Source organism: Anser anser (genome assembly GCF_964211835.1).
Source record: "Anser anser genome assembly, chromosome: 1".
In the NCBI taxonomy this organism is placed as follows: Eukaryota; Metazoa; Chordata; class Aves; order Anseriformes; family Anatidae; genus Anser; species Anser anser.
In genome coordinates, this window is record NC_139720.1 from 42,640,771 (window position 1) to 42,661,716 (window position 20,946).

General features: G+C 37.2%; 1 protein-coding gene across 8 annotated transcripts in view; it reads left to right on the forward strand.

The window, feature by feature from the left end:
• Positions 1 to 20,946, forward strand: part of SYT1 (synaptotagmin 1) — a 355,715-nt gene that overhangs the window by 280,490 nt on the left and 54,279 nt on the right. For all 8 annotated transcript variants that reach the window (XM_083807427.1, XM_083807422.1, XM_083807428.1 and 5 more), the window contains 2 exons: positions 65 to 232; positions 20,800 to 20,917. In XM_083807427.1, coding sequence (XP_083663553.1) covers positions 65 to 232; positions 20,800 to 20,917 — 286 coding nt within the window. The remainder of the gene's footprint in view (positions 1 to 64; positions 233 to 20,799; positions 20,918 to 20,946) is intronic.

Consider the following 20,946-nt stretch of genomic DNA (forward strand, 5'->3'; position numbering starts at 1 on the left):
GCATTGTAGTGGACTGATCTTTATTGTCTGAGATACTGAGTTTGTCATTCTCTCTTCTTTACAGGTGCCATACTCCGAGCTGGGTGGAAAAACTTTAGTGATGGCAGTTTATGACTTTGATCGTTTCTCCAAACATGATATCATAGGGGAATATAAGGTTGCGATGAACACGGTGGACTTCGGTCATGTGACTGAGGAGTGGAGGGACTTGCAAAGTGCAGAGAAAGAAGAGGTAAGAAAAATTGGCTGCTTCTATTTTTCAAGATACTTTTGTACTCAGTCGGAGAAACAGTCAAACTAGCAACATTTTTTTTTGCCAAGACAGTTCCCATCTGTTATCAGCATTTCTCAGACTTACTTCGCCTGATAAATTTTGATAATCATCTTTTCCAATACTCACTGAAAGGTACATTCTCCTTTGCTAATCCTATTTTCAATCTTTTTGATACTTTATGCAACATATTAAGGGAAGTTTTCATGAGTTTGACTTTTTATTGAGTTGGAGCACTTTGGATACAGAAAATTTGCATTTGAATCATAAGAATACTGTGCATTTACGCTTTTTTATGGCGCAAATAATTCTGAATGTTTGCATCTCAAAGCATCTTATTGTGCATAAAGAAAATAGTAGCTTTTTATTAAAATAATTTACAATTTTATTGAACTTCTATGTAATAATATCCATTGATTAGAACATGGATTTGACAGATACCTTGGAAAGAATGACGTTTTTCTCAAATGTTAATCACCTTTTATTATTTTCCTCTCTGTGCCAATATCCAATACATTCATTATTTAGTGTGTGTAATGGTACATGTACACAAGATGCTTTTTGGAAATATTTCACCACTATATTTTGTATCCTGTGAGGCTGTTCATACTGGCACATCCACCTTTTTGCTTGTTATAAGACTATTTTGTGCTCAATTTTTCATTAGTTTTCCTTTTGATTGCTACGTAATATCTGCCCACTCATATTAGTCAGATTACACAGCATGCTTCAATTCTCTGGTGAGAGAAGAATGAATCTGAGTCTGCATTCCTCGTTGTCTAATTTAGCTAATAATTTGCTCTGAATTCGAACCACAGTTTCTATAATAGAAGGGACAATCTCTGGATGAAATCTTACCGTAATACAAGTGAAAAAAAAAATGAATATTGGGTTGAGACTGCAAGTTGTGAAAAATAACAGCAAATGCTGAATCATCCTGCCTTCTCAGATTTGCAAAATAGTAGATTTCAATCTTGCCATTTTGAATATTTGCTTTTAAAGACTGTATTTCAGATGAATTTCTTCCACTGTGCATTGATTTGAAAGTCACTGCTACATTAGACTATTCTGCATGGAATTATTTCATTGAGGCAGCATTTGCGTGGCTCTCTTATTGCAACTGATGTCGCTAACAAGGCTTTATGGTACATTTTCCTTCCAAGTATAGAGCTAAAGATAAAAAGGCACAATTTGGAAAAGAAATCTCTACCAAGAACCAAGAGAGTTACATCTGTCAGTGGTTTGGGGAGCTGTGTTTCACAGAAAATGTCATTCATATTTCCAGATTTGACTACCTCACCACCTTTGATATTCCAGCCGCTTTGCTCAGCAGCAAAAATGCCAAATAAATTCCAGTAGATTTTATGCAATAACTAGCAAGGGACAGAAAGGGTTGGGAGAGGCCCTATCTCTATAAACCCATTACTGGCTGCCACAGCAGACCTTGAAGAATTCATGGCAGATATACCTCTGACCAAGCAGTATTCTGGCTCCAGAATTAACAAATACAGTACTGCACATGTAAAGACTAACACGATTTACATGGGGCAGATGCATAACAACAGAAACGTGTGTGTCTTGACAGTGACCATAAACATCACATGGCAGCCTGCCTTACTAATTGTAAGAAAACATGATAAAATTGAATTAAAACCCTAAGCAACTGGATTTCATCTAAAATTGTATGACAAATGAAATTCTATTACCACAAAAAAATCTTTCATAGACTATTCTACATGTTGTCATTGCATAATGAATTCATCCCTGAAAAGCACCTCTATACATAGTCTGCATTATTTGAAGAATATGATTTATTTTCTTTTTAGCCCTTACAGCATTTAGTTAGGTTTGTCTGTTCTTAAAAACCTACCACTAACTAGAATTCTGAATATGTAGACAATTAAGGATCACATACCAAAATATCCTTAATGTCTTCATTATGACCTGAAAACAAGTTTTATGCCAAAGCACATCAGTGGCAGTTGTCACTAATCACTTTGAAAGAGCCATCTAGGTGGCATCATTCAAACTGAGTATGAAAATCTTATTTTTATTTCACTTCATGTAGAATTCAGTTGTTGCACATCATAGAATATACAATTTAATTAACACTGTAATCATAGAGGGCAAAATCATTTTATGAGCTGTTACTCTTCTATTTGCTCATGAAGCTATACAGTACTTTCCATCCTTTCTTCTAAATGAGCTTGAAATTGATGGCAGAGGATGAAGGTTTAATGAACTATTTGAAGCTCTACCTCTCACAGCCCAGCCATTTGAATGCCGTCTCTCTGATACTCCATTGTCTTCTGGGAAAGGTCTTATTAATATATTTATGTTGGTGAATCACTTTGAAGGTGCAAGACTTTATGTAAGTTTTTGCTATGACCGAGATAGAGCTTTGGAAAAGTATGAGACTGTGCAATGACTGCTAAATGTTGGGGAGGCCACTATTAACGAGCTACATTCCTTGAATCCTTTTTCCCTAGCTGCTTTGAGCTCCACTGTCTTTGTGAATATATGATGGTGATTCATCTAGTAGTCCTTCAGTCTCCTATGACTGAGAGCATAGGAGGGAAGAGTGGTAGATACTGAAAGATTATTCACTTTTACCAAGTCTGACATATAATGGTTTGGGCACAGAGCGTAAAAAAACAGATGATAGGAGTTTGCTCCTCTGTGTCACCTACCAGATGTCACTGCCATTAACTTTATCTGAGTACACACTGCATCCAATATCTGTTATCACTCTGGTACAGAAGGCCAGACAGACCTCTTCTTTGCTCACAGCAGTATGAATCATACCAAGAGTCATCTCCTGCATACTTCAACTGATTTTTCTCCATCCATTTTGTTATATTGGCACTTTAATTGAAAACCTGTTGCAGCAAACATTTAAATTATTTTTTTTTAGGAGTAGGGGCAATATAAGGAAGAGCAGAAACAATTCTTGCTCTTGAAAGCAGTGGAGAAGCAGAACCTTATTCAATGGGAATAAGGATCTTTGACCTGCCAGTATCCACCACCAAGACTTCTGCAGACCTCTTATGACTGCCATCACGTAAGACTACATGCAGTATATGACAAGGAACCCACTGTGGATGAATTACCCGATGTATGCGTGTTTGTATCACAGTGGGCTGTGATGGATATATTTTGTACGTGGCTTCTGAGGTGGGAATCTGCTAGAAAACACCAGCAAGGTGGACAACAGCTTCCCTCCTACATGATGCACAATCCCAATCAGGAGAGACGCTACAGTACTGCTTTGCAGATGGGTGAGAAGCAGGCAGTCTGCAGCTGAGGAGTGGAAGAGCAATTCTGTGAAGCTTGACAAGCGTGTTATTCATGTGGATTATTCTTCCCTTCCTCCTCAAAAAATAGAAGTTGAAAGATGGAGATGGAAAAGTGGGCCTGAAATGGGTATATTTATTTAATACCTCTGTAAGCTTCAGAGAAGTTGGAGACTGACAAAACTAGTAAGCCATCTAGCTTATTGAATCCTCAGCACTGAAACTTGCAGAAAGTTAAGAGGAAAGGACATTTTTACAAATGTCACTGTCAAATCACAGCAGCAAATCACTGTCATTTCCCGTTATATCAGAGATGGACAGATGATTTAATGGGCCTTTTCCTATCTCTAATAATAACACTTAGCTCTTGTACAGCTTTGCAGATATCATAGTGCTTTGCAAAAAGAAAGTATCATTATCCCTATGGAGATGCTGTCAGAGTGTCAAATTTTAAAATGTGAGGTCTCCTTTATTTAGCTGCATATTATATTGGATCACTATGTTTTCTGTGTGATGTTCAAGTTTTCTCAAATTCACTTCATCTTTCACCCAGTTAAAACTCTAAAATGTTAAGTTTAAGGGTGTTTTAATTTTCAGATTTTGTGGCAGAATTACACGCAGTAAATGCAGGATGTTGAATATACAATAAGTACAACAGCTGTCCTAAAGAGCGGCTGAATTTGGTAATGAGACAGGGAACAAAACTGAAGATCTTAATATGAGGGAGATAGCTAAAATTTGAGAATAAGCAAGCCTGATATGAAATTATTCAGCAGTTAACTAGTTGTTTTTCCTCTTTAAATTGAAGATATTGAAATCTACAATTTGAAAGATAAAAAGATGTGACTTAAGTAGAGCAGCATCTGTACTGTTTCAGACTATTAGAATTCTGCATTTCTTTTCTCACCTTTCATGTTCAAACTGCTGACAATCCCCCTGTATACATTTGTTGGGTATTATGTTTCTTTGCTCCCTCTCTGGAAAAGGCACCAAGCCTTAGAGGTCAGAGGCATTCTTGTTTTATAACAAAAATAATGTAATTGGCTTAACCAAAATAAAAAAAAAAAAAAAGGGAACTTGTCTTGATTCACGTCAGACTCTCTGGCTTTATAGACATTGAATTCAAGTATAGAGGACAGTAGACAAGAAGCAGGAGTTGGTTGATAGTGCTAAATTCTGTCCATGCTGGACCCCACTGATTCTGGATAGTATTCTCTCTCAGATCAAAAACCTTGCATTGCATAACTGTCCAAAACATGCTTACTCACATTTGACTTTCAAGCGTGGAAGGGCATCTTGAGGTTAAACTGCGCTGACAAGGTGCATCCTATACTTGGTGCTCTACATCTTCTAATAATCTACACACAAAACAATATTAATAATGGTTCTAGGCAAGGCACATTCCTAACAACCTTGCCAAAAGTTACGACACAAAAGGAAGGAATAGCGGACAATTCCCCTCTTCATGTTAATGTTTGGGTTTTTTTTTCTTAATTGCTCAAATACAGGTTATTTTAAAATGCTTAATAGAGGAGAAAAGCCAGATCAACCAAGGAGCTCAAAAGCATTTGACTTGGATGTTAAACACACAGTAGCATTTGGATAACAAGGTTCTGGGGAGCCTTTTGAGAAATATGCTGAGAGGGATCAAAATCATCATAAGAGATCTTTTTATGAAGTCTTAAGCAGAATCTATATTGTTTAGATGCTGGAAGCATTCTGCCAGGTACCTGAAGGTGATTCATTCGGCTTGTTGAGGTATCAGTCATTTGCATGAGTTGAAGTATATTCCAAGGGGAAGAAACTAAGACTGCACTACAAAGAGATGTTTTGGTTTGAAGCATAGAAGGAATTCCAGAGAATTCAGACAAACTCATGGTACTCCCAGTTATAAAACTCTGCAGTCTGAGAGGGTTTGTAAGCACATGTGCAGAATCTGCTGATTTGCATGGAACGACCACAGAACATACCATAAATGAAATTCTCCTGTATTGTTCTCCACACGGACTTTTATGTGCCTACTTATTTTTCTGACTACCAGCACCAGTGAATGCATTATCCAGAGGCAAAAGTTGCAGTTCTCACTGGGATTCTAGGCAAAAGATTTGCAGTAGTCCAAGGTGATAATTTATTGCTTTTTCTTACCTCCTTTTGCAAACTGACAGAGTAAGAAAAATCATTATCTGATTGCTGCTACATGAACCAGGTGTCATTAGGTAAGTGTCATTAGGAGGAAACTTTGTCAGCAACCTTCAGATCAGAGACCAGAATTTTAACAGGCACAAGGAACAACCAGCTCTCACAAAGAAGACAGGTTTTTCAGGAAAAGGTTGAAGCATAGTATGGGACTGTGGTCTCCTCTAGTTGTTGTGCCCACCCCATTTCAGACTAGAGCATCTTGGTTTCCAGAAACACCAGAGAAAGATGTATTTTTGAAAAGGTTAAAGACAAAGATTTAGCAATAGCAGTCTGAGAAAGAAAGGGGTTAGTCATTTTCTTCATTTTTTTCCTCTGTCAGCTCTTAAACACCAATTTAGACCATGTCAGGGATTACCATAGTAACCATTTAACCTCTTTTCAAAGCCTGTTTATTGTGTTTCAGCTTAGTTTAACAGTGAGCTTAACTGGCATTTGAAGCACTTTGCACTGTAGCTGTGACAGGCAGTAGCACCAAATGCTCTTATTTTAGAGAAATCACAGTTAGAATCTAAAATATAGTACTGTATTTTCAATTTGGTGGTATTGAGCTTCTATTGGTTTTATGTTAATGTTTTTAAGAAGCAGAGTATATGAATTTAGGATGTTTTACCAGGTCTTATTTCTAGGCTAAATTGATAACAGATAGTAACTCATTCCTACAGTTACCTGTAGGAAATTATTCACATTGGCTGATGCATTGTTATGTTGATATGGTACTGTTGATGTAACTGTGTGTTTTTAGTGCAATCAACCTTATACTTTCATCATTCTTTTCCAAAGCCCTCTACAGCTTACTCTGTGAATGTTATCATCATAACTATAGGACACTCGACACTCAGGACATGAGGATTTAAATTAGATTTTATAAACCTTTGGATAGCATTGCCTTTTTCTCTTGTTCATGTCTAATTCAGTCTGGGCAGAATGCTGTTGTACAAAATAATAATTTGCAGAAAAAAAAAATCATCATAGAATATCGCTGTTTCTGCAGTTTATGTATTCTTACCATGTAGGTTAATGGAGAACTGACATTTCCAGTTTCTAAGATCTTGCATTCTGCTACACACACACAGTTCTTTCTGAAGGGCTGATTTTGGCTAGTCTTTCACTTTCAATCACACAGATCAAAGCAAATATTATTATTCTTGGATGTTCATAGGTAACTCTACATCGTAAGATTTAAAGAGGAAAAGAAGATAGATATAAATGTTTTTCTGTACCTTATCTGAGCATTAACGTTTACAATATTGGTGCTATACAATTCATTTTTGTAATGTCTCTGTCATGTATAATTCTAAGAGTGAGGAATTTTACTCCAAGAATGATGGCACTGTCTAAATATAAAACCATTTCTCCTCTCTCCTCTATGTGTCTTTCTGTAGATTTTCACATCACTGGCCACACAAAGGGAGAAAATCATAAAATGCTGTCTTGTGTCTCAGTTTCTTATTCTTTTAGGCATTTTATTTTAACCTTTACCATCGTTCTATACACCTGAGTCGGTTAATAATTAAGCTGCACATTTTAGCCTCCGCAGTCTAAAGTTATTGGGTTTTTAGTATCTATGTTGACCAGAGATCAAACTTCTGTGAATCACTCCACCTCCTCATTTCTCACCATATTCTCACTCTGTGTGTAAGATATGGTCTTGAGTATGGAGCAGAAATACATCTTTCTTTGATGATGTATCTTCTGTGATGGAACCGAAAAAGCTTTTGTGAAAACTTCAGTAGTTTCACAAGCAGCCATTAATTGCATTAACTGAGACTTTTTATTTTGGATGGCTGCCTGACAGACGGATGGAGTGATACTGAAGAACAGTGGTTCTGTCCCTTCCATTGGCAGAGCTTCCACAATATGAATTGGTTTCTGTGGAGGACCTGAGTATGTTCAGTACCACAGAATTACTACCCCTGCTGTCTACTTAGAGCAGAACACTACTTTCTTTGAGTTACAGTCATCAGTTCTGCTTTCTTTTCTGAACGCAGGTATGCTTTTGCAACCAGTCTGTATGTGCTTCTTGCTGGCATAGCACTAGATGAAGAGAAATACCTGCAGCTGAACCCAGTGACACATAGGCCAAGATATTTTCCTTGAGGATTATATCTGCAATTACAACTATAGAAATAGTGCCAAAGGCAGGAGTTTCCAAACCATCAGAAAGAAAAAGAGTTCAAAGTGGTATGTTATTGCTGCTTGATCGGTTGGATGCATTCACCTATAACAGAACAGAATTAGAAATTATTGCTACTTCCACTGTCACTGATAATGGCAACTAAATTTGGGAACCCTAGTGCCTTTTTCCACTTGTAGCTGACCTTGAGATCAAATCTTTTCTTCTTAGATACAGACCTTGCCATAAAATTCTAACCTAAATCACTCCCTATAAGATTACTGTTATGTGGGGTTTATAACTTGCTTTAGATGCCACCAGTGTAGAACATGGCACTGCAGCTTCTCGCTGGTATGGACAGCAGTAGGCAGAGCTCCCAATTAGATTCTTAATGAAGTGTATGTGTTACTTAAATTGCTCCAGGTAGTCCTCAGAGCTGCTGAGTTGTCTGGAACCCAGTTATTTTACCTCTGCTTTCTTATGTCTTCTTCAGTGTCATGAAAAATTGACAGGAGGATCTCTGCTGATGAGTGGAGTTCAGGCTTCACAACAGGCGGCAGCTTATTTTCATGCAAGTGCCCTGAGGTCTGCAGCTGACGTCCCCTGTCTGTTAATGCCCAGCCCGGAATTAGATAGCTGTGGATTATGCTGAAAGTGTTTTCATTCATTCAGACTTTCACATTAATCAGTCAAGCCAAACATTAATTTTCTGTGATGGTTAGAGCAGGCAAGTTTTCTAGGAGATGTGGGTCATTTGAATTAATTTTGATTACTTTTTTTTTTTTTTTGGCTTTCATACTTATTGTACGGAAAATAGGTACAACTATTACAATTCAGTGACACAGAATTAAAGCAGTTCTTCCACAGCACATCTCTGTAACCCATGATTTCTATCTTGTCATAGCAGATTTTCTTTCCTGCATTTTCTTTTTCTATGACTCTCAGGCATTAACTTATATATTACAACACACATCAGAGCCTTAAAAAAAATAAAATAAAATAAAAAATACACCGTTAAGCTCATGTGCCATCCAGTACCAGAGCATGTTTCCTATCCTTTTTTTTCCACAAAAAATTGTCTCATTGCAATTTGATATAGAAATAATAATAATGTTTCTCTAAATATAGAATTATACTTTTCTACATATCCTTTGAATCACTGAGTCTTTAAAGTCATTTAAAAGGCATGAGTATTTCTTCAGAATATTTGTCTGTAATACCATACTACTAATTTTCAGCAGAGAATGGTGTAATTTTAGTTTGATCCATCTGCCTAAATGAAAAAAATGTTCATTTAGTGTATTAGAAGATACATCTTTCATATTTAAAGACATGAAGTCCAACAATAATTAATATTGCCTGATATATGGTAATTGTAAATGAGAACAGATTTTAATTAAGCTCTACTAGATTTGCTGCAGCAATCATGTGTTCCAGAATGACTTGAGAATATTGGCTTCCTGCTTGGATTTCAGCTCTAGAGCTCTGCATAAGTTCCTGCAAGCACAAACCCTGGTCTCATTGTATAAGAATTTAAGACCCTGAAACTTTCTTGTTTATATATTCCCTATCATGAAAACTGGCTGTTTGTCAGCCTTGAGCACAATCCCTACATAAAAAGCTGTGAATATCTTGTGTATAAACACTGGGACATGCTCCTTAGATTTTTTTAGCCCACCTGTTCATTGATTACTTGGGTTTATTTCCAGAAGACACCACTATTTGAGTTCTTACAACTCACTGAGGATGACGGGTCTTTAAATCTGATCTGTTTTGTTTGCACTGAGACTAGACTAGCTAACATTAACATTTTCTTTCTGGAACAACAACAACAACAACAAAATCTGTCATTCCAAGAGCCTATATTTTATTTAGAAGTAGTATGGTTTCCTATCAAAGTGGATGTTTTTTTCTAAATTAGATGAGGTTGTCTGCCCTAAATCTGAGGGACTCCTAAATCTTCAAGGAACATTTTAAAGAATGTAAAGAATCTCCTATAATCATACTCAAACTAGGAAACCTGCTGCATCTGCAAGACAGTAGTGTTACCTCTGTGCCATGCTGGGAGAGAGGGAGACACAAGGAAACGCTCTAACAAGCTTGGAAGTTAGGTGTTGCTTGGTTTTGGAGCAAGGAGCTAGAAACCCTCTGATTCTCAGCTCATGATGTTTTGTCATGGCTACTTGGCCACAGACTGCAGACTTTGAAAGCTCAGGCCTTGTGGCATTATCCTGCATGTTTATTTTAGAATTTCACCAAAATACCTCTCCCATGACACATTGTGATATTGTCTAATCAGAATTTTGTGAAAATCCTGCTGGATAATTCTGTGTGAGATCATACTGACAAGTGTTACGAAGCTAAGGCTGTTGTCAATAGACTAGCATTTGTTATAGGCAGCTTTGCACCGCTGTTGGAACACACTTAAAGAGTCTACAAATCAAAGAAGTTAAAAACGTCAGTAATGGAGAAAGTAACACATCACTCATAACTTCAACAATTACTCTTATCTCTCCATTTAAAATGTGTGCTTTATTTCTTATGTGGATGTTTTTGGATTCTACGTCAAGTCCCTGATTCTTGTTATGCTCTTCGCTAGATTCAGGCCATTTAATCTATGATACTTCCTCTCCATGGATGTACTTATGCACTGCAATCAAGCCACTTTCAATCATCTTTTAAAAAAACTGAAGAAATTCATCTTTCACGTTTCTCATGATCAGGCTTTTTCTCCAGTTTCCCAATAAGAGTTGTGACCTTTCACATTCTTTCTACTTTTCAAAATCTTTTTAAAATACATACACAAGAACTGTATGCAGCATTCATGCTATTCTTGCCAGAGAAGCAAAGCCACATGCTACTTCTGCTCTTCTACTGTTGACTCTTTAGCATAGCATTGCACTTTCAGTTCATGGCCTATAGCTTATGACCCTAACTGCTTAGCAGGAAACACTGCCTTGTAAGATATATTTCCCGATTCAGTGTATATATATAGAAATAGTCTGAGTTCTTTTTCCTAGGATGTCAGATTTTTGCTTCTGTCTGTATAAAAATGTGATCTATGTGATTGTTTCCAGGTGACTAGGTGATTTAGCACTTTCTGACCAACCTGTTGCATTAGTAGTTATTATTATGATAATTTTGCTTACTTTATCAGTAGAAAAATTTACTTTCATATTTGTAAAAACAGCAACAGACCTTCGAATGATTTTTTTGCATGTTTCCTTCATCAGACAAATTTACAATCTTATCAAAGAATGAATCTGATTTTAATTGAAAAGGCCTGTTTTCCAGATAACCATATGACTTCACATTCATTACATTCCATATCCTTTAAACCATCATTAATGCAAACTTTTATGAATTCTTCATTGTTTTATCTGGGTTTGATAAAAGGCAATTGGCTGATAGATTCTGCCTTCATCCCCTTTGGCCTTTTTTGAGTAAGATGGGCATAGCATTAGCACCATTCCAGTCTTATGGAATTTCCCTTGTGGTCTAAGATTTATTAAAAATGAATATTATTGAGCCAGAGATTTCATGATAAGTACAGTCTTCTTTCCTAGATTTTTATAGATGATTGTGGTGACCTCGTTCTTTTTTACAGAAGAGATTAATGAAATTCAGTGTGTTGTACTGATTGCTACGATGACCTTTGATGAGCTGTCTTGTCTTCCTAAAGAATGCGTTAAGAGAATGCATTTTTCAAAGTGAAATACTGGGGAAGTGGAGTAATATAAGAGGCTTTTACCTGTATGTATTTATCCAAAAACTTGAATATATTTCAGTGGATTCATAAAAATGTATTTTTGAATGCTTGGTTTAAGAAGTGGCAATGAGTCTGGTAAGAGAAAGTTAATAGATTTGAATACACAGCAATAGTTAGGAGAAAATCATTTTTGAACTGAGCACAGATTTTTACCAAGCTGAATTCTAAAATTCTGTTCATGGGGCATGCATTATTTTATTCATTTCAACTGGAACCAAGACAAAAATATTGAAAGCATCTGAAAGAGTATTTTACATATTTCCGACTTCCCAGAAACTAGAAAGCCCTACATGAAGAGCACTTCTGAGGTTTTCTGAGGGTTTTCAGCTTGCCTCTTTTCCAGCTGTGTATCCTTTACCCTACCTCATATTTTTAGGAAGCTTGGGTGCTCTAGAAAAATCTCCAGTGCAAAAATTAGTAAAAGAGGGCAATGTAAGAAAACTTTCCAAATGAAAAACAGGGATACAGAACAGGATTTCAAATCCTGCCAGTAATTGTAGAACAGAAGCAGTGGGTGGAAATAATAGCATTTATATAATAATAAATGGCATTGTGTTGGTTGAAATTATACACGAAGCAAAAAGCCTTCATCTGGATAAATTACAGGTGGAGAACTGTCTTGCCTTAAGACCTCACCTACTGGTGAAATCTCCAGCCTGCCACTAGCTAACCAGCGCATTTCTAGTTTCAGAACAACTACATCACATACTGCCTCTTAGATATCTAACTGCCAATTTAGGAGATTTTGAAGAAGGCTGCCGTATTGTGTGGAGTTTGTGATTTGGGGTCATAGAAGGGAGCTGGAGGTAGTGCGGGGGGATATCATGGGGGAGCATGAAAGCTGAACTGTTGTTACAGCAAGCAAAAAATGAGAGGAAGGAGGACATATATCCACAGGAGCTGAATGAACCAGGCTGAGTTAGTGTCACTGCAAAAAAAAGCCATTTATTTATAACATATCTGTGACTGGTACAAGGTGCAAGGTCATTTTATCTTCATAGTTTGTTGCAAAGAAAAGGGAAAAAGATAGCTGCCTATGAAAGCAATCCACAGATTCCACTGAATTTCCCTTCGTGGTTCTTGCAGATTGCAGATTCGCGAACAGAAATATACTGTATAGCTTCAGTAATGGAGTCACTGAATTCACCTGATAGTCTTTCACTGGGGCTGTTGGATTTCATCAGAATTTACCAGCATCCATGGAGAATTACTCACTCCATCTTGCCACTCATTCTCAGCTACTGGTTCATTTAATCTGTGCATTCTGTCTTGTCATTAACTGCAAATGTATGGTCATTTTAGCAAGGACTCTGTTTGTGACAGGTTTTTGATACAGCACCATATACAGTGCAACACTGATCCTGACCAAAATCTGCATGTGCTACTTTAAAGAAAAAAGTACCTCACTCATATAAGTTGCTATATTGGATACAAGTAAGAAGTCTGTAATTGATTTGATTCTTAATTACAGTTCTCTGTCTGCTGACCCTATATATTTTCTGATGTATGCTGTAATTTCAATCTACAGTCTAAAGCTTTTGAGTCAATCACTTTTGGAAACAAGACACTCTTTTCATAGTGGAAACTATATTAACTAAGCATTAAAGCACCCATACTTACTTCAAGAGATGTTTTCAAATCATGTGAGGGTACTGTACTGTGACTTCCTATGTCCTATCACAAGAGGACAAGGATTTTCTGTAGAGTGACTACAATGTACATGTAATTTGCTATTAATTATGGAAAAGCTTTGAGATTTGACTTCTCCTGGTGCCTGATAAGCCAAAAAAAAAAACCTTTCAACTGTATTACATTTCCTTTCTATGTTGTACTTAGACCACTCACTAGAAGACTAGCCTCGTGACATGCTATAGTTAATAAGTTTTCCATGCTGTCAAAAGTAATAATATTAATGTGCCATTCAGTTAAATTAATTTTGTTTTGCGCACTGGCCTGCATAAACATGAGTGACATTTAGAAATATGATCAGGCAAGAGCTGAGGAGAAATGAAGTGGCAAAATAGAGCAAGATGCAATCATTAAAGCAGAGCAGACAGCTGCAAGCATTTGTGGATAGGCAAAGAGCTACTGAAAACCAGTCTATGATTTTTGGGTGTATATGTTTGTTTTAATTCATTCCTCCCTTTCTCATTTACTTAAGATTTTTTTTTTTTTTGTCTTCTTTAATTAAGAACTCAATATGTTTGGTAGCATCGTCTCTCGTTTGGAAATGAAAGGGTGCGTTTCTGCTAATCTTTGATTTCAAGTGCCTTCAGCCACAGCTTTTCTAATTTTGGAAGAGGCAGCTGATTGTAATGCTTTTAAACTGATGACCATGAAGTGTCATTTTCTACTAATAATAACAGTGTTTTCTCCCTCAATTTTTTCTGCTTTTTAGAGAACAGCAATAGAAGTGCTTTCTCTAAACAGTTAAAAATGTAATGAAGAGGTCTAAAAGAGGGAACCTGACAGAACCTGACTTGTTAATATTTTAATAACATTGGCTAGTTCAAATTGTTGCCCAACTTGCTTGCAAGTCTGATTTACCATTGTATTGAAGAGTATAACATAATTAGGACAGTTAAAAGAAATGCAGTCTACTACATATATATATTGCAATAAGAAGGCAGAGATTTGTGAAGAATTCTATGTCAAGTGCTGTTCAGAGAAAAAATAAAGTAGATTTTATTTCCATAGGAAGATCTTGCCAGGCCTTGTTCCCTTTAAGCAAAGGTAAAAAGTAGTGCTGGCATACAGACGTTGTATGACAAAGGAGTCAGAGAGTAGAATTGTAGTAGGGAAAGCAGTCGAAAGGAATATGCAATTAAAGCTGTTTCTTTTGGCTCTTCCGCACACCTACTTTATACCATGACTATATCCCTACAGATACCACCTCCTGATACCTTTAATAAATTCCCTTCATTTGAAAGATTGTTCCCTGTCTACTCTAAAACTCCCTTTTAAAACTTACCTCCTGGACCTTTGCTTCTATCTCTGTTCTCTGTTCACCTAGCATCAGCTTCCTTTCCATCTCTCCTTTAGACTGTTGTCACTGCTAATCCCTTTTTTATAGCATCCGAAACAAGCCTTTTGGATCTGTGCCTCAAGAACCCTCTGTTTCTTCTGAGATCTCCTGCTGTAGCCTATTTCACTTAGCTTTGGTTCTTAATTTACTTGTTATGTGGCTTGTAACTGAATACTGTACATTAAAATGAGCTCATTTTATGGCCAAGTTTTTCATTTGAAGAGAGTGTTACCTACAAAAGCACTTCTGAAATAATGCTAGTAAAAGCAAACAAGAGGGACCTTTGATCACAAACACTGTAGATCCATTTTGGAAGACAAGTGGGTTATTCCTGTGAATAAAGGCTGATCCTTGAATAAGGAAGCATGTGGTAGGACACTTGTCTGTTCATATTTGTACTATTTTAAAACATTTTCTTCAAAAGTGCAGTAGGTACAGTCTTGAAGAAGGTTCTTCCTTATCTCCAGAGGCATTTAGCACTTGTTTATTTTCAGCTGTATAATAGTGTGGCTGCTCCATTCATGGGAATGAAATCCTTTTAGACAGTGAAGGAATTATTCTGCTTGTCAGATTAATGGTTTAGTTGTTAAAATCCTAAGTTTGTATTGACTGGGTTTATAGTTAACATTTCACGTCTGAAATACCTGCTTCTGTAATCAATGTTTTGCTTGAAAAGGTGGGGGAAAATTCTGCCTTTCCTCTTCACTCTCAGCACTATATCCCCAAAGTAGTTCATAGACTTTGGGGTTCAATGTTACATGGTGTAAATACATATTCATGTAAGAATCTCTGAAAGTGCTGTAGTAATGGGCTGACACATGAGCCCCAGCTTTTCTTTCTCTTTCTGGTCCTCCTTTTTCTTTCCCTGCTGCACCACCTATTTCTAGCCTATTTATGCAAACTGCATTTTATATCCTTCTTGTTCACTTCCCACTCGTTCGTCTAATTGTGGCAAAACCGTCTTCATATTGTGGGGTCATCTGTTTGCAAGTGTAAGAGAAAAATATCTTATTTCCTGATTTTACCTCTTGCAGGCTTGAAATTTTCTTTGTTGTTTAACAGCATATTTATCAAAAATGCAATGCCTTCAAAGCCAGTAATGTTGAAGATAGCTGTTGTGGCAATAAAATTTCAGGCTTAGAGAAAAAGATGGAAAACCAAAAAAAACCCACAGTATTTCATTTTCCTTTTCCAGTATGATCCTTACTTAACCTGGAGGAGCAGTATTTTCCTAATTCTAGGTGCCCCATCCTCCAGGGATGGAGCACCCACAGCTTCCCTGGGCAACCTGTTCCAGAGTCTCACTGCCCTCTGAGTAAAGAATTTCTTCCTTACATCTAATCTAAATGTACCTGTCTTAAGTTTAAAGCCACTACTCCTTGTCCTTTCACTGCACTCCCTGACAAAGAGTCCCTCCCTAGCTTTCCTGCGGGCCCCCTTTAGGTACTGGAAAGTCGCTGTAAGGTTTCCCCGGAGCCTTCTCTTCTCCAAACCCAACTCCCTCACCCTGTCTTCATAGGAGAGGTGCTCTAGCCCTTTGATCATCTATTATCAATACTATTAGCTTATATTTCAAACATGGATTGGTGGAAGATTGTATTTTGGGTCTTTACCCACAAACAACATCCTATTTTGTTTGTTTTAGTCTCATGCAAATATCTACAATCAAAATTGGCTATTGAATTTGGAAACCCACTGCACTGTGTTTATATCTTTCTTGTACTGACAATTTTGGAGTCTTAGATCCAATTAGGGAAAAAAAAAAAGTGTGGTGCTGTGGCTTGTTATTTTGGTATTGTTTTACCAAGAGAGCTGCAAGCATCAACTTTCTTGTAATATCTTACACAAAACGTGGAGAATGCTTGTATTAAGAAGACAGATATCACTGTTAGAGATTCTGCAGTGTGAATGAGAGTAATCTGCATAAATAGCATTTTTCTCTGTAGCTTATTAGGAAAGTGTGCTGTCAAGGTAAAAATGACTACTGACAAATACAAGAGAAAACATGAGACAGGCAGGAGAGGCTTACAGTCTTCTCTAAAAGGATCAGGTTCTCAATAGGACCTCAAACAGCCTTTTCTAAGCTGAAGAAGTGTTACCAGTGCTATGTCATTTATGTTCTGCTCCATTGCATCCTCTTTAAATGTAATGAAGTTATGAAGTTGCTTAGATGGAGAGAGTCTTTTGATTGGTCTTTAGGCATTATACATGAATAGGTTAATGTCTGTGAACCTCCCAGTTGGAACTTTCTAACACTAACTTACAGTTTTCATCAGAGATCAAAGTAATTTACTAACATAAATTATTTATACATAGAGCTGAAAGAAATTCATAATAACAATAAGGCACCTTCATGAGATAATCACCATACCAGAAGCACTCATCTGTACCTCATAGCCCTGCAGGGGTTTGTAATTATCTCCTGCAAACCACACCTCTAGTGATTGTTTTCTGTTGCTTCATTGCAGTGCTGCCACTTGCAGTATCTTGCCTGACAAATATTTTTAAAATTAAAAAAAAAAAACACAGCTTAGGAATAGAAAACTCTTGGCAGCAATGCGAAGAAGAAATGTTAAACTACAAGAAATATTCAAGAAAACTAGTTATTACAGATTTTAATGACAGCAAAAAAGCTCTACATGTGATTATGTGGGGATTTAAACAGGTATCTCTGCTTTTTCTTCAAGTTATTCACTGAAATAAGCCCATCATCTGCTGCCATTTCCCATGGCTTGCTGGTGATCTATGGAAAACCGGCTGTTTACATGGTGCTGCCGCCTTCTTCATGTTTCCTGCAGCTAAAATTACATTAGATGAGGCTAAAAATGCATTAAATACTCTCATAAAATTACTCTTCTGTGTAGACAATTGCAGTATTTGCACAGAAGCATAACATGATTATAGATGGAGAAAGGCTGGTGAGAGGTGATGGTCTCTGTGGCAATAACTGTTTGTAAAATACCTTCTCCAGCCTCTGCTGAGGCACTCTGCTTGGCAAAAACAATCCTAGCACGATTTTATTGAGACACTTCAGTCTCAGTACAAACATTAAAAAAAAAAAAAAGATAAGAACAATCAAAGGACCAATTGGAAATACGTCATTAATTCAAAAATTCCTTCCAAAATAGATGTTTAGATATTCTGTCAGTGAGGTACATTTCTGAGGAATACAAGCTCCTGTACTGCTACAACCGACGTACTGCCTAGTCAATCTAGGTGTGAGGGCAGAGCCCTTGAATGTTGGTTGATACTTGAGTACAAACATGTCTGAGATGGGGGACCATGACGAGCTTTCAGATTTCCCGTTTCAGTCTTACTCAGCCTGTGAGTAAGCCAGGCTAATTTAAACCAAGTCTACCATGTAACAGAACAGCAACAGCGAGGAACACCAGGTGGCTGGGTGAGCTGTGATCATGATAACACGAATCAATAAGCAATTGATTTCTTCCATTCTGAGCAAGCTGCAAGTGATAGATCAACTTCACCATTAGCCCAGCCAACACAAACTTCCCAAACCGAATGACAGGGTAGCAAAAACATGCTTTGCTATCACCATGTCATTGCACACTCACAGTCAAAAGTGAACTATGCTGAAATCTGTATTTCCATGATCAGAATCTATACTGAGATTTATAAAAGCCTATGCAGACAAAGAGGAATAGTGAGTCCTTTCTTAAAAATTCAGTTCATGCTGTGGAAGACATCTTAGGTTATTTTAGATATGAGTTAAAAATGTAAATTTTGTGGTATCAGGATCTCTTCCTTTGAACAAAGGCATAACATCATTATGGCCCTCCTGGGTCTGACCAAGGTCTTTAAGATACCCTTTCCCAATATACCCATTCCAGCCTGGAGAGTTGTAATCTACTTAACTCTTCCTAATGCAGAAGCTGTATCATATTTTTCATCATTCCTGCTGCTTTTCTGGGAATATTTCCCAGTTCTACTATATCCTTTTTGAGGTGGAGGGATACCATAACCACACCAGTTTTCAAGATACAGGCATGTGTGCATATCTTATACATGATACATACATTTAACATTATAAGCTTTTGGTTTGTTTCATTTTGTTCCACCTGATTGTTTCCTAATTATACACAACTTTTGTGTTTGTTCTATATGTTTTCTGGCCATGTTGAGCACTGAGCTGATGGTTTTCAGGGAACTATCTATTACAATCCCATGGTCTCTTTCCTGGCTTGTAATAATCCATTCAGAGTCTATCACTTTATAGGTATTGCATTATTATTGAAGTTTCCAAGTTTTTGCACATTAAAAAGATCAATAACTACATGATGCTGAGTAATTTTTAATATATAAGGTTCCAGTCCTTGAGCAAGAAAAACACAAGCAGATTCTTGTGTCCCCAAGAAATTCTTCTGAGACAGACTTACACACCTTTTGATATGGGAGGAAGATGTAAACTTTGAAGTATTGCTGAGTATCTGGAATGCATCCTTCAGATGGATATATTGCAGATACTTATCCAAGCCTGGATAAAAAAGTGTTTGTGTCTAAGAGCTATTGTGAGAAGAATGTAAGGAAACCACAAAAGTAGAATAGATGCTTGTTATTCGGTAGGAATTTCATTTTCAAAAATGCTTGTGCACACAGATATTTAGATACTTTGCATAAAATTCAGCAAATAAAACCTAGTTTAACACAGCATAGGCACTTTACTCTCAGTAGAAAGTACTTGTAAAAACAGTTATTGAGCATTTGTATAGCTAGACCTCTATATCTAACTGTTACCAGTGCTGAAAATTTGGCTTGGTGGTTAAAGCTCAGATTCTCATAAATGACATTAGAGAAGAATATTTTGGTGCATTTTCCATGGTAAAGTCCTTAGGATGTGGTCTGTCTTTTCTTTGTGACATTCCAACTACAACTGTGGACCCATGAGCAGTTACTTTCGGTAGTTTTCCCACAGCTTTTTAGGTAAGGTTCTGCCTTTGTATATTTCCCCTTGACTCCTTGAAGCTGGTAAATTGCCATGTCCTTCCTATATTTGTGGTATGGGGAAAAAGTGCATAATTTTTGCCAGAATTACCCAGTGTCTTAACCAAAAGCCTGGATACACATCCAAAACTTTTCAGCGACCAACCTTCCGATTTATCCTAACAGAACACTGGAGCCGAAGGGACTGATAAAAATGTACTTTACTGCCAGAATAAACTGTGGAAAACAGATTTGTGCCATAAGCATGACAGTCTTTGAAAGAGAAACAGTGCTGTCTAAAATGCCTTATTGGACTGTTTAGTATAACATGATTCTTCTTCTCTTAAAGGAAACCTATTTACTCACCTAGAGATAACATTGTGCCTGAAAGGAAGAAGGAAAGCTCGGATCATCCTAAAGATCATTTCTAAGCAGTAGTCTGGTCTTTTCTCTCCTGTATCTGCAAGTTTAAATATATTATTCCTAGTTTTAAAACGAAGTTCCAGTAATTCTGCCCATAATTCATCCTCTCCCTCTTTGCCAGGACTGTTAGGAAAGTACTAAGCAATGAGTGGCAAAAGGTTGTGTTTGGCAGAATCCCAGATAATAGTCTGCAAAGGCTGAAGGCAAAACTTCCAACCCCTCCCGATGTGAAGAGGGATGCACTCCCTGCCTATCTGCCTTCCCAGTTTGCCTGTCTGATAGGAGACAGGTCTTTCTTACATTTATTGTTTTGTGCTTTGTGTTTTATCTACATTTTGCTTTTGTGACAAGTCATGATGAGAAAGAACCAACATTACTCTTTTGCAGAAAACAGTAGTGGTTGCATATGTATGTTAATTGATTTCCACTGAAACACGAACTGGAAGAAATACTGACTTGGTTAATATTACAGAGCAAACAGTCTGGGATCCTGATTGTCCAAGGTGAAGTGGGGGGCAGTGTAGCTTGCTTTGCAGCCAGCACATCTTGTCATTTGGTTCCATCCAGCACAGTTGCTGTGAACTCCAGTTGTTACAATGGACTTCAGGTTACCAAGGATTTAACTTGTGGCAGACATGTTGTTAATTTGAATGGTTTGTTTTACAGCAGGAGTTTGAGATGTAATCCTGGTTTTTCAAACTCAAAAAGGTTCAAAATGATTTAAAAAAAAAATAAAATTATAACACAATGACTTGTTTGCTTTCACAGCAAGAAAAGCTGGGTGATATCTGCTTCTCCCTGCGCTATGTGCCTACTGCTGGCAAGCTGACTGTTGTCATTCTGGAGGCGAAGAACCTGAAGAAGATGGATGTCGGTGGACTGTCAGGTATGTGCATGAAAATCTGCTTGTAGACT